The following is a 15556-nucleotide window of genomic DNA, read 5'->3' on the forward strand; positions in this document are numbered from 1 at the left end:
CGATCACATCTCGGGGAGTCTCAACGTCCAGGCGGATTGGCTATCTCGGGCAACGATAGACCCAGGAGAGTGGAACCTCCATCAAGACCTGTTCCATCAAATCACCCTCAGATTCGGCCTACCAATTCTGGATCTCTTCGCGACCAATGCGAACGCCCAACTCCCTCGCTTCTATTCCAGATTTCCATCCCCGGGAGCGGAAGCAATCAATGCCCTCCGGAGTCCATGGCCTCCAGGCCTACTCTACGCATTTCCTCCAATTCCAATCCTCCCGGACGTGATTCACAAGGTCCTCACCGAGAGGGCCCGAGTAATCCTAATCGCTCCTCACTGGCCCCGCCGGCCCTGGTTCGCGGATCTCCAACAGCTGTCCGTCCAGGACCCTTGGCGACTCCCCGTTTCGGGGGATATGCTGCGGCAGGGGGCCTCCTTCCATCCAGACCCGGAGTGGTTCCACCTCACCGCCTGGCTGTTATCAGGAGAGATTTAGAACTGCGTGGTCATGACCCCGATTCAGTGGAGGTCATTTTAAAGGCCAGAAGGGGTTCGACCAATCGAATCTACGACCACACGTGGTCCAAGTTTCACCAGTGGTGTCTACAGGAAGGTCTCTCCCCTCTGTGCATCCCCATACACAGAATAATTTCCTTCCTTATGCAAGGCTTCCAGAAAGGACTTTCCACCAGCACCCTCCGGCGTCATCTGGCAGCCATTTCATCTGTCCTAGGAGGTCCCCGCAGACAGCCTCTCCGATCCTTCCCTGAAGTTCAGGAATTCCTCAAGGGCATAGCCAACCTCAGACCTTCCAAGGTCCACAGGTACCCATCATGGGATTTGCCACGGGTTCTCCATTCCCTCACGCAGGCACCATACGAACCCCTAAAATCGGCGTCCCTCAGGTACCTATCCTTTAAGGTAGCTTTCCTGGTGGCTATTACCTCTGCCCGACGCATTTCGGAGCTGGCTGCCCTCTCAATCAGGCAGGACCTTTGCCAATTCCATCAGGACAAGGTAGTCTTGCGACTGGACCCCACCTTCTTACCCAAGGTCAGTTCCATGTTCCACAGATCTCAGGATATTGTCCTACCTTCCTTCTGCCTCCAACGAGACCATCCCTTGGCAATTAGATGGCACACCCTGGATCTCACCAGAGCGCTGAGAATCTATATCCAACGCACAGGACCCTTTCGGAGGTCAGAAGCACTTTTTGTAGCCTATCATCCCAGAGTCATGGGGGCCAAAGTGTCTTCAACAGTAATAGGCCGTTGGATCAGAGGGACTATATCTAAGGCCTATGAGTCGGCCTCCCTCTCAGTTCCAAGGAACATCACAGCGCATTCCACCAGGAGCGCAGCCACCTCGGCCGCTTGGGCAACTCAAGCCCCGTTGGAGGAGGTCTGCAAAGCAGCCACTTGGGCCTCGCCAAATTCCTTCATCAGGCACTACAAGATTGATTCTTACGCTTCAGCGGACGCTGCCTTCGGCAGAAGGGTACTCCAATCCGTTATCTCACACGATAGCAAGCTAATCCCACCCTAGGGACCATCTATTGGGTATGTCCCATGTGACTGCTGGACCCGCTCCTTCAGTACGGAGAATAGGCGTTGATTGCTTACCTGAACGCCTCTTCTCGTACGGTGAGCGGGTACAGCAGTCACTTCCCGCCCTTGTATGTGTCTTCTTTATCTTTCTATATCTTTCTTCCTCTAACAATGAGAGTTGAACACTACAGAGCTTCACAACTGAGCCTAGTCTATGGATTCGCGAATTCTGGGGAAGGGGCGGATCCGGCAAGCTTTTTTAATACTAGGCTCAGTTCCACCGGATTGGACATGAGCAACCCATGTGACTGCTGTACCCGCTCACCGTACGAGAAGAGGCGTTCAGGTAAGCAATCAACGCCTATTTACTTGGGGGTTGAAAAAAACAATGTAGCTTCTTAATATGTCCTAGGGGAAACATATGATCCAAATCTCCTTTTCTCTCCGAAGTAGCTTTACATCTCCAATATGTACTGAGTATTGATAATTTCTTTTTCTTTTATTTTTAGACATCGCGCTCCTCAAAAAAGGTCCATAATTTTGGAAAGAGGTCCAATTCAATAAAAAGAAATCCTAACGCACCTGTCGTTAGGCGAGGCTGGTTGTATAAACAGGTAATGTCTATTTTTTTTGGGGGGGGGGGTTTGTAGGGCTGTACTATAACGTCACCCGAAATGTAGCATTGCAATTATGAGATAAGAAAAGTGCAGAATCGCAGCTTTGTTCTACATTATATGAGAAAGTAATCTGCTAATGTTATCTGCTGGAGAAGCCGCCACATACTGTAATAATGATTTTCCTTTCTGTTATTTTGGGCCTGCAGGAAATTGGAAAACTATACTAGCTTGTAGAAACATTTTATAACTGCTGCAAAATGACAGTGCGTTAGATAAAAGTTTGTTCAATTATTTGCATTTGATTTATTCTCCCAAATAGGGCCACATCTGTTAAAAGATTCTGTTTGTATTGTGCATTGTTTTATTATAAACATTTCTCAAAAGCAGATGCAATACAAATCATTTTTGTTTAATTCACCTTTGCACTTCTAACATACAAAACTGTAGCACTTGCCTACTTTTTTTGCCTTTTACTTTGTATGTATAATTTGCATCCTGAGATGAATACTGAAGTTTGAGCTAAAGTGGTAATTTATTGCTAGCATATGTCTGTGAAAACATCTACTTAATTTGGTTTATGCAACTCAGATATTTAGCATACTGTATTTGCATTATAGATTTTAGTAATAAAATCCCTTTCTGGGTCAAAAATCTTTTATTTTACTTGTGACAAGGTTTTGCTTCGTGGTCAAAGTTGTACTTTAAAGAATAGTTACTGTGGCAATTGCCACTCTTAAAATCTGATGAGGAGTAAGCCAGCCACAAGAGATTATGTCAGTGTCTCTCAACCCTGGGGACTTTAAGATGGGTGGACTTCAACTTCCAGAATTCCCCAGCCATCTTTGTTGTTTTCTTATTTTCGTATATCGTCTAGCATTCTTCCTGTGCCTTTTGGAGTGTGTATTTCTCAGAAGTTCTAAAGTGTTTAGCATTGTGCTGGTTTCATTCTAGGTACTGAGACTTGAGCGTCCTCCTCGATCCACAGCTGACATTGGAACATCATCTTTCGGCTGTGGCGAGGAGGGCGTTTGCCCAGGTTCGCCTGGTGCACCAGTTGTGGCCCTATTTGGACAGGGAGTCATTGCTCACAGTCACTCATGCCCTCATCACCTCGAGGTTGGATTACTGCAACGGTTTCTACTTGGGGCTACCTTTGAAAAGTGTTTGGAAACTTCAGATCGTGCAGAACGCAGCCGCGAGAGCCATCGTGGGGCTTCCAAGATTCACCCATGTTTCTTCAACACTCCGTGGCTTGCACTGACTGCCTATCAGTTTCCGGTCACAATTCAAAGTGTTGGTCTTGACCTTTATAGCCCTACATGGCATTGGACCAGATTACCTCTGGAACCGCCTGCTACCGCACGAATCCCAGCAACCGATAAGGTCCCACAGAGTTGGCCTTCTCCGGGTCCCGTCGACTAAACAATGTCGTTTGGCGGGCCCCAGGGGAAGAGCCTTCTCTATGGCGGCCGGCGGCCCTCTGGAACCAACTCCCCCTGGAGATTAGAATTGCCCCCATCCTCCCTGTCTTTTGTAAACTACTCAAGACTCATTTATACCACCAGGCATGGGGGAGTTGAGATATTCCTTCCCCCTAGGCCATTACAAGTTATGCATGGTATGTTCGTGTGTATGTTTGGTTTTTATAAATAAGGGTTTTTAGCTGTTTTATTATTGGATTGTCACATACTGTTTTTATCATTGTTGTTAGCCGCCCCGAGTCTGCGGAGAGGGGCGGCATACAAATCCAATTATTAAGAGTGCAAGATTCAAAGATGAGGCTCAGATAAATTGTCCTTGCTGTTGATATGAATGGTGTTCTTAGAAAGACAAAAATTGGCTCCTTCAGAATCTAGTTTATATGTTGGTCCCTGGGGTTTAAAGCACATGTCTTTTATGCAACAATGAGTTTCACATCTCCTGATGTTGAAGGCCTTATCTTTTCTATTATTTCCATTTTTCTGACATAAGACAGGTTCTCAATTTGAGCATAGGCTTACAACTGAATGAGATGGGAGGGTGGGTGATGTTGGCACAATGAAAATGTGCAATTTTAGATATCTAGCGGACAGACAATGTTTACTGGGATATGATGGGGGATGTCACATCTTTATTTTGTCATTTCTCATAACTTGACATTTCCCAGCCACGTTTGAAAACATTATGCGTTGAGAAGAAGAGTTTTGTGACTCGGGAAAAAGGCATGTTTAGTTGAGCATTTTTGCACACAAGTCAGAGAGGTGAACTGGGAACATTTCCAGGGTATAAAGTTAATAGAGCTCTATTATTGGTTGCCTTGGCAACTGTTATACATGCATCTTTTGATTCAGGACACAGATGTCAGGCAGTGTGGGGTTTTATTTGCAATGATAAATGTTTAATGGCTTAATTACACAAATATGTAATAACCTATGATACTGCAGAGTTACAGAAACTTTTCTGATTTTGGTAACGTGCCCAAACTCCTGTATTTCCATTTCTCTATGAGTCTGTATTTTATTACCTACAGGACAGTACTGGCATGAAGCTTTGGAAGAAGCGGTGGTTTGTTCTTTCTGATCTCTGTCTCTTCTACTATCGAGGTAAGTCTATAATAATAATAATAATAATAATAACAACAACAACAACAACAACAACAACAACAACAACAACAACCACAACAACCACAGCAGCAGAGGAAACAATTGATCACATACTCAGCTGCTGCAAAAAGATCGCACAGACTGACTACAAGCATAGACATGATGCTGTGGCACAGATGATCCACTGGAACTTGTGCCGGAACTACCATTTACCAGTAGCAAAGAACTGGTGGGATCATAAGCCCGAAAAAGTGGTTGAAAATGAGCAAGCAAAACTACTGTGGGACTTCCGACTTCAGACTGACCGAATTCTGAAGCATAACACACCAGACATTGTGATCGTGGAGAAAAAGAAAGTATGGATCATCGGCATCGCAATCCCAGGGGACAGCAGAATTGAGGAGAAGCAGCTAGAGAAATTAGTGAAATACGAAGATCTAAAAATCAAGCTGCAACGACTCTGGCATAAGCCAGTGAAAGTGGTCCCAGTGGTACTTGGCACGCTGGGCACAGTACCAAAGGATCTCAGCGGACATTTGAAAACCATCGGAATTGACAAAATCTCCATCTGTAAAATTGCAAAAAGCCACTTTACTGGGATCGGCAAACATAATTCGCCGCTACATCACGCAGTCCTAGGTGCTTGGGAAGCGCCCGACTGGTAATGAAATACAAAATCCAGCATAGTGATCTCGTTTGCTATGTTGTACTGACATAATAATAATAATAATAATAATAATAATAATAATAATAATAATAACAACAACAACAACAACAACAACAACAACAACAACAACAACAACAACAGAGCTGGAACGGACCTTGGAGGTCTTCTAGTCCAACCCTCTGCTTAGACAGGAAACCCTACATTACTCCAGACAAATGGTTATCCAACATCTGCTTAAAAACTTCCAGTGCTGGGGAATTCACAACTTCTGGAGGCAAGCTGTTCCAATGATCAACTGTTCTGGCAGTCAGGAAATTTCTCCTTAGTTCTAAGTTACTTCTCTCATTGTTTAATTCCCACCCTTTGCTTCTTGTTCTACCCTCAGGTGATTTGAAGAATAGATTGACTCCTTTGTGGCAACCTCTGAGATACTGGAACACTGCTATCATTTCTCCCCTGGTCCTTCTTTTCATTAAACTAGGCATGCCCAATTCCTGCAACTGTTCTTCATTTGTTTTAGCCTCCAATCCCCTAATCATGTTTGTTGCTCTTCTCTGCAGTTTTTCTAGAGTCTCAATATCGTTTTTGCATCGTGGCGACCAAAACTGAATGCACTATTCCATGTGTGGCCTTATCAAGCATTATAAAGTGGTATTAACACTTCAAGTGATCTTGATACTATCCCTCTGTTAATGCAGCCTAGAACTGTGTTGGCTTTTTTGGCAGCTACTGCACACTGCTGGCTCACATTTAAATGGTTGTGCACTAGGAATCCAAGATCCCTCTCATAGTTACTACTGTTGAGCAATGTGCCACATATACCTGTACCTGTGTATTTTGTTTTTCTTGCCTAAATTACGTTTTTCACCAATGAATTTCATTTTGTTAGATAGCACCCTTTTAAATTGCTCTAAGTAATCGTGTTAAGCTATGCTTCCCAAAATATATTACGTTTTTTTTAAAAAAATGAAGATGATGACTTTGGAACAAGTAATGTTCATTCTGCCCTTCTGTTGATATAAAAATAAAAATGCTGATTTCAGCAGTAACCTTAATTTGTTCCATGGGAAATTAATGGTCAGTTAGTTCTAACCTTGCACTATCTGGGTCAGAACAAACTCCGTCTTTGTATTTTTCATGTCCCTTGACCTATATTACAAGCTGTGTTATTGTTGCTGTTCAAATGGAATATCACAAGCAGCATCAAATGCTTGGGGAAGCTCTCAAACTTCATATAAAATAGATCAAATACCTCTGTTTTGCACTCCTAATTTTAGCTGTTCCATTGTTGCTTCCTGTGATTGATCTCATATACTGCCACAAGTTCTTCATGAGTACAAATTTTGCACTTGTGCTGTAGTTTTTTGGGGGAATAATCTAGAACAGTGATGGCGAACCTTTTTTTCCTTGGATGCCGAAAGAGCGTGGGTGTATGCTATCGCGCATACGTGAGTGCCCACATCCATAATTCAATGACTGGGAAGGGCTGTTGCTGGCTGGAGAATTCTGGGAGTTGAAGTCCACAAGCCTTAAAGTTGCCAGGTTTGAAGACCTCTGATGTAGAGGAATGCAAATCTTTCCCCAACTATTTCAACTGCGAGGGGGATTTACCAGAAGCCAATGAAGGAGTTTATAAGGTCTTATGTCTGAATTGCTTTGGTTCTGACTTTGGATTTCTGAAGCATTAAATCATTCTCTGTTGTTTCAGACTCAATCTCGGTATCCTTAGATAGGTAGCAGTAATTGCATTTGGATAATCCCAGGCTTAACTGAGCCCAGAGGAGCCTACTCCTTCAACTGAAGCACTTCAGTGCAATTCGGAGATTTCTGTACGCAGTAGAGATGTCCTTGTTGATTGATGCTGCAAATTTACACCTTTTTGTCTTCAGGAAAGTAATCAGTACGGCTTTCCCCAAGGATGCTGGGAATTACAACTTGCTGAAAGTGCAGAGAGTTCTGTTAGAGTCGTCGGAGAGGGGTGGCATATAAATTTTAATAATAATAATAATAATAATAATAATAATAATAATAATGATGATGATGTGGCACAGCAGGTAGAGTGCAGTACTGCAGGCCACTAAAGCTGATCTGAAGGTCAGCGGTTCAAATCTCACCACCGGCTCAAGGTTGACTCAACCTTCCATCCTTCCGAGATGGGTAAAATGAGGACCCGGATTGTGGGGGCAATAGGCTGGCTCTGTTAAAAAAAAAAAAAGTTCTATTGCTAACATGTTGTAAGCCGCCCTGAGTCTAACGAGAAGGGCAGCATAAAAATTGAATAAATAAATAATAATAATAAAATATCATTTTGCGGGACTTGAATTTGGCCTTCTTTGTAGCTACCTCTGCCCTTCAAACTTGCATGGTCCAAACCCTACTGGGCCTGGGGGATTGTTTTGACGTCACATTCAGCAGTGGTGGGAGGCTTCACCCATCCGCCCGGGATGCTTCTGCGCATGCGAACCAGTACCGAAATCATTTACAACCCAGCACTGGTCACATTGGTACTGACACTTTAGCTTGATGGGCTGCTATCCAGGTACTAAGCAAGATTAGTCCCAACCTTACTTAGTTCCAAGTTAAAAGAGAAGGCATCACAAGACAAATAGTTACAGGACAGTTTTCAATTTTTTTTATCACATTTTTCCTATATGACACTGAACCACATAATATGATTTGATCAGAGCTATAAAAGTATCTATATAGTAAAATTAAAAACCAGCAGGTTCAGATTATTTTTATGATTTGATTTGATTTGATTTGATTTGATTTGTATGCCGCCCCTCTCCGAGGACTCGGAGCGGCTCACAGCAAGCAATACATATACAAATCCAATATTAAAAACAATTTGTAAAAACCCTTATAAATAACAATCATACAATCCAGACAAACCATACATAAATCGAAACAGCTAGGAGTATGTCAATTTCCCCATGCCTGGCGACACTCCTGGGTTTTCAGGAGTTTGCGAAAGGCAAGGAGGGTGGGGGCAGTCCTAATATCTGGGGGGAGTTCATTCCAGAGGGCTGGGGCCGCCACAGAGAAGGCTCTTTCCCTGGGTCCCGCCAGATGACATTTTTTTGTTGACGGGACCCAGAGAAGGCCAACCCTGTGGGACCTAATCGGTCTCTGGGATGCGTGCGGCAGAAGGCGGTCCCGGAGGCATGCTGGTGAAGAAAAGACAATTGGAACATAAGTGCCTTAAAGACTGGCGTTAAAAATCATCAAGGAGATTATGGTCTGTGATAAAAGTCAACGTCCATTGACTTTAAAAGTGTTAAAAGTGAAAGAATTAATATTGAGCTCTGGAGACTGAAATAGAATGCAAACCGAGATTTTTTCCAGCAGAAACATGGCAATGATTTTAAACTGGGCTAATTCCTTTCTCTTTAAACGATTACAGAAGTACCACGTTGCTCATGTTATAATCAGTTCAGAAAGGCAGAGCTATTATGTTCAGAAAGATTATAGACTGTTGGAAAAGCCAAGCCATTCCGAGTAACAATTAGGGGCGCTGCAGTATTGTAATTCAATACATGGAGGCTTTGGTTGAGCTAAAATTGTACTGTAATTAGGGAGATGGCTGTCAGTGGGGGTTTCTCTCCCCCCCCCCCCCCCAAGAAAGAAAGTCAATTCATCCATTTCTGTCAAGATCCACAGACCAGGACTTGGCAGTAAATCTCAGTCTTTGGAACGTTTTAGTAGTCTCTCTATTCAGCTCAACTCTTAGGTACTCACATGGCAAAACTAGATTAAAATATTTTTTTTGCAAACTAAAATAAAGCCAGAAAGCAGAAGTAAACACCAGTTTCTGGCAAAAATATCCCAAATTGCAGTCATGTGATTGTGGGATCCTGCAAATGTATATAAATGCAGGTCAATTGCCAAAGAAGGAAGGAGACATCAGAACTTCGAATCTGGGTCATAACTCCCAATTTCAGAGTCTGTTGTAATTGAGAATGATTGCTAGATAAGCGGTCATAAATGGAGGCCCCCCTGTATAAACCACTTCTTATTTTTACAATAATTAAGCAGTCTAGGTCAGTATTCTTATGTCTTATTTTACAAATCAGAAATGTATTCTGGAAAGTTCATATTTAATCCCATTGTGTTCACGATTGAGCTAAATTATTAACTCAGATTTTCTGGTTTACAGTTCATGCTTTAATTATTAGAGTAATTAAATTACATGTTAGATATTGACAAAATATAGAATCCACTTTGTTTTGTGGAACAAAGACCACCATTAATATAGATAGAGCACATCAGCGAATTGAAGCAACACTTAGATATTCGCATTTGGGTTTTTAAAAACAACAACGTGGCAATGTTTCTTGCTCTAGTTTTTCTTGCATTTGCTGAAGGATAAAAGAGCATTTGCTGCAAACAATGGAGCATCCTAATTGAATAAATATTTGTACCAAAGGCCTGAGATAAGGGAATCATCATTGTTTGTTTCTTAATCCTATTCATATTCGGTCTATAAATAAAAATGCATGTAGGAGGCAAAGAAACATAGAAACATAGAAACATAGAAGACTGACGGCAGAAAAAGACCTTGTGGTCCATCTAGTTTGCCCTTATACTATTTTCTGTATTTTATCTTAGGATGGATATATGTTTATCCCAGGCATGTTTAAATTCAGTTACTGTGGATTTACCAACCACGTCTGCTGGAAGTTTGTTCCAAGGATCTACTACTCTTTCAGTAAAATAATATTTTCTCACATTGCTTTTGATCTTTCCCCCAACTAACTTCAGATTGTGTCCCCTTGTTCTTGTGTTCACTTTCCTATTAAAAACACTTCCCTCCTGAACCTTATTTAACCCTTTGACATATTTAAATGTTTCGATCATGTCCCCCCTTTTCCTTCTGTCCTCCCGACTATACAGATTGAGTTCATTAAGTCTTTCCTGATACGTTTTATGCTTAAGACCTTCCACCATTCTTGTAGCCCGTCTTTGGACCCGTTCAATTTTGTCAATATCTTTTTGTAGGTGAGGTCTCCAGAACTGAACACAGTATTTCAAATGTGCTCTATAAAATATTATAGAGAGGCTCTTTTTAATAAGATGGTAATGATGCAAATAATTTCAGTATAAAGATGATCACCCTTGTATATTTGTATTAACATAAAAACAATTAGAAATAAACTAGACATTTATCTAAGAATGAGCAGTCTGTTTCATGGTAGCATACTGTTAAGCCGGTGTTCCCATTTACTTAGCTGGAGTATAGTGACTTACCATCATTTTTATTATATTATCATTTTTGCTACCTTAATAATTCTCAGACTGATTGGTCGAGCCAAATTTTTCTCATTCTGGTTGCAACCTAAGCTGGAGCCAATAAATAAAGAATATCTGATAGCGGCCACTGCATTTTACAATTTTAAAACCAAGTGATGAAAAAGGAAGATTGGAAGATTTCAAAGTGGTGCTTATTTTTAGCGGAGAAAAAAAGTGTTCATAGCATGGAATGTGATATGATAATGTTGGGAATTGGATAAGTATTGTTCCCTTATTGCATATTAGAGACTGCAGATCAGTAAATATCCTGAAATTTGAACCAGGACTTTCAAAGCTCTGTTTTATACTCACGGAGGCTGCTTCCAGTTAGGAGAGGTTTAATTAAATGCAAACCATGATGAGCCATTTGGTTTATCCCAGTTGATATAAGAATTAAACACTATGTTTAAGTGGTATAGACTGCCACAAACTTGAGCTCTGTTGCTTGTATTGTGGGCACCATATAGATTGTGGGGAGTTCCATATAGAAGTCACAAATGGAAATCCCACTCATACTCTGGCATGAGGCCACTCTTATGGTATTCACTGATGCAAATCTGTTTGGTACATAAAGACGATTGTGTTTATTCTGCGGTATGGTGGTGAAGATATTGGCTGTGGAATATCAGCCATGGAAACTCATTGGATGACTTTCCTCTACTATCTCTCTCTTTCATACCAACTCGCTTCAAAACATGGGTGTTGTAAGGAAGAGTAGGAAAAGGGGCCACTTTATCCACTGTTGTAAGCCCCTGCATTGCACTCCAGTATTTATCATTGTATCACATTGATCCTTTTGATTCAGAGGAATCAAGTGTGTGATTTAATGATGCAAATGTTAAATTCATGTTGATTCAATAACATGTTTATTCTGAAATCAACAACAATCTCCTTCGTTTGTTTGTTTGTTTGTTTGTTTATCTATCTATCTATCTATCTATCTATCTATCTATCTATCTATCTATCTATCTATGATTTGATTTGATTTGATTTGATTTGATTTGATTTGACTTCTATAGCCGCCCAATCCCGAAGGACTCAGGGTGGCTCACAACAATATAAAATTACAATAACAATGACAATAATAAAAAGAAGTCAAGGAAGAAACGAACAATTACTAAAATCCTAATTAATTAAAAAAAAACAATTCAACAACACATACTGATCATTCATACCAAACTCATATATACATTCATAAATTCATATATATTCAAAACCCGGTTAGTTTTTTATTGCACCAGTCCACCAGAACCTTCACCTCCTCCCTATAAAAATCTTCACTGCCATTGCCCAGATAAGACCCACTATCTGTAAATCAGGCCCGTCTGCCAATTCAAAATCGTTCTCCATTTCGGAATCTGAATAATCCTCAGGCTCAACGGGAGTATACACAGGGGGATACAATCTAGGACTAGGGAGGTACTAGTACCACTCTATAAAGTCTCAGTTAGACCTCACCTATAGTACTGCATTCAGTTTTGGTCACCACACTACAAAAAGACATTGAAATTCTAGAGAAAGAGCAGAGAAGAGAAACCAGGATGATCAGGGGACTGGAAACGAAAACATGCGAAGAGAGGTTGCAGGAACTCGGCATGTAGCAAAAAGAAGGACCAGGGGAGACATGATAGCAGTCTTCCAATGCCTGAGGGGCTGCCACACAGAGGAGGGGGCCAGGCTGATTTCCAGAGTGCCAGACAAGGAATAACGGATGGAAGCTGAGAGTCATCTAAGTCCTAGAGCCCACTGCAACAACATTGCCAAAAAGGCTTTAAGAGTTGTTAACCTAATCCTTCACAGCTTCTTCTCTGGTAATTTTGAACTGCTAACAAGAGCTTACAAAACATTTGTCAGACCAATCCTCGAATACAGCTCGCCTGTATGGAACCCACATTGCATATCTGACATCAACACAATTGAGAGAGTCCAGAAATATTTCACAAGAAGAGTCCTTCATTCCTCTTCTCACAACAATATACCTTACTCCACCAGACTTGAAATTCTTGGTTTAGACAACTTACAACTCCGTCGTCTCCGTTCCGACTTAATTATAGTTCATAAAATCATATACCAAAATGTCCTACCTGTTAACGACTACTTCACCTTCAACCGCAACAACACACGAGCAAGAAATCGATTTAAACTAAATGTCAACCGCTCCAAATTTGACTGCAAAAAATACGACTTCAGCAACAGAGTAATCAACACCTGGAATGCACTACCTGATTCTGTGGTTTCTACTCCTAACACCAAAACCTTTAACCTTAGACTATCTACAATTGATCTCTCCTCCTTTCTAAGAGGTCTGTAAGGGGCGTGCAAAAGCGCACCATTGTGCCTACCATCCCTGTCCTATTGTCTACTTTTTATCATTACTTATCTAATGTTTTATATGTACAAATTATCACCCTATAATTGTTTGACAAATAATAAATAAATAAAATAAATAAATTTAACCTGGAAATAAGGAGGAACTTTCTCATGGTGAGAGCAATCAACCAGTGGAACAGCTTGCCTGCGGAGGTTGTGAGCGCTCCAACACTTGGGACTTTCAACTGGAGATTGGACTGCCATCTGTCTGAGATTGTGTAGGGTCTCCTGCTTGGGCAGGGGGTTGGACTAGATGTCCTACAAGGTCCCTTCCAACTCTTACTATTAAACAAACAAACAAATAAGAAGTGCACAAGAAAGTGCTGCATCTATAGAGCAAAAAAAATCTTTAGCCGCAATCATTGTTCTGTGCACACATACAAATACATGTCTCTAGAACAGTGTTTCCCAACCTTGGCAGCTTGAAGATGTTTGGACTTCAACTCCCAGAATTCCCCAGCCAACGAATGCAACAACAACACAAGAGCACACAACAGATTTAAACTTAATATTAACCGCTCCAAACTTGACTGTAAAAAATATGACTTCAGTAAGCGAGTTGTCGAAGCATGGAACTCATTACCAGACTTCCTAGTGTCATCCCCAAACCCCCAACATTTTCCCCTTAGACTATCCACGATTGACCTCTCCATGTTCCTTAGAGGTCAGTAAGGGGCGAGTACAAGTGCACTAGAATGCCTTCTGTCCCCTGTCCTATTGCTCTCCTATGCCTCCTGTACCTTTCTTCTATTCCTATATCTCTTCTTCTATTCTTTCATTGATATGTTCTATTACTGTATCTTCTTTTCTATTATTTCTTAGATATATTTTACTAGGAGTATCTCCTCTATAACCTTCATCATGTATTTTACTATGTGTATATAGATATATCCCCTCTAAAACCCTTATTGTGTATTGGACAAAATAAATAAATAAAAAATAAATAAATAAGATAAGCAGAAAGTCGGATGGAATTATCTGTTTATCAGTTTCTATTCTAAAAGCATCATTACACTTGCCATCTCTAAGAATCTGTTGTGAAAACCGATGGTGGTTACAAAGGGACACGAACAAGCAAAATTTCCCAAATATAAAAGATTCGGGTTCCAAAAGCCGGAGAATTTTATATGCATCTTTTTTTTTTCTTACACTGTATAACAATTTCCTTCTTTTACCTGTTATTTTTCTATATTTTTTTGCAGATGAAAAGGAAGAAGGAATATTAGGGAGCATACTTCTTCCGAGCTTTCAGGTCGCTATGCTTTCTTCTGAGGATCACATCAACCGCAAATACGCGTTTAAGGTGAGAATATTCTTCAACTTCGCGTTTGTGGTGTTTTGTGTTCCTTTGGTGTTTAGTCATGCCGGCCACATGACGATGGAGACGTCTTCGGACACCAATGGCTTTTGGGCTTTGAAACAGAGATGAGCACCGCCCCCTAGAGTTGGGAACAACTAGCACATATGTGCAAGGGGAACCTTTATCTTTATTCCTTTTTTTATTTCCATGGAATATAATTGTGAACACATGAATTAAAAGAAAGGGACTCAGAACAGTTTCTGAAACAGAATGCCCGCACAGGCGTTTTGCTCATTAAATCAGAGTGTATGTTTTTCCTTTCCACTCTAACCGACTAAGGAACATGATAATTTGATTTGATTGCAGAACTCCTGCAACTTCAGCACAAGACTTTTATAGATTGCTCGGGAAATAAATGCATTTTATGCAGACAATTTGCTTATTCAATAACGCAGATTTAAAAGATCTGTAACACATTAAACCAAAACCAAACCAACATTTCAACCTGGCATAACTTGTGAGCATTATCTTTAATACTTTATTTATTTATTACATTTGTATGCTGCCCCTCTCCGTAGACTTGGGGTGGCTCACAGCAATCTACTTGTCAGAGATTCTAATTAGCGTTGTCTTTGCAACCTCGTTACTTCCTCTTCCTGCTCCATATAGTTTCCTCATCCAATATGCATGTTCTTTTTAATGAAGTTATTCTTTTCCCACACCCATAATTCCTGAAGCTGTTGACCCTTGGATAAACATGCTGTTATTCTTCTGAACAGTTTCCTTTATTGCTCCACACTTGCAGACGGAAAGTCTTGCTAAACTAACTAAGAATATATGGGTAGTCCTCAACTTACAACCTTTCTTTCGTTCAGTGGGCATTCAAAGTCATGATGGCACTGAAAATAGTGACGTATGATCATTTTGCAGTATCCCTGTGGTCATGTGATCAAAATTCTCAAAATCCCGTTTTGCGACCTTCTCACTGGCGAAGTCAGTGGGGTAGCCAGATAACAAACGGATTACTAACTTGTCAGCTGAAGTGATTTACTTATCACCTGCTGCACGAATCCTAGCGACCAGTTAGGTCCCACAGTGGGCCTTCTCCGGGTCCCGTCAACTAAACAATGTCGTTTGGCGGGACCCAGGGGAAGAGCCTTCTCTGTGGCGGCCCCGGCCCTTTGGAACCA

At 41.2% G+C, this 15556-nt stretch overlaps 1 protein-coding gene across 12 annotated transcripts in view; it reads left to right on the forward strand.

The window, feature by feature from the left end:
- Nucleotides 1–15556, forward strand: part of PLEKHA5 (pleckstrin homology domain containing A5) — a 278548-nt gene that overhangs the window by 175760 nt on the left and 87232 nt on the right. For all 12 annotated transcript variants that reach the window (XM_070754322.1, XM_070754324.1, XM_070754313.1 and 9 more), the window contains 3 exons: nucleotides 2051–2155; nucleotides 4668–4740; nucleotides 14269–14369. In XM_070754322.1, the coding sequence (XP_070610423.1) occupies nucleotides 2051–2155; nucleotides 4668–4740; nucleotides 14269–14369 (279 nt within the window). The remainder of the gene's footprint in view (nucleotides 1–2050; nucleotides 2156–4667; nucleotides 4741–14268; nucleotides 14370–15556) is intronic.

The sequence above is a fragment of the Erythrolamprus reginae genome, chromosome 6 (genome assembly GCF_031021105.1).
Source record: "Erythrolamprus reginae isolate rEryReg1 chromosome 6, rEryReg1.hap1, whole genome shotgun sequence".
Lineage (NCBI taxonomy): Eukaryota > Metazoa > Chordata > Lepidosauria > Squamata > Dipsadidae > Erythrolamprus > Erythrolamprus reginae.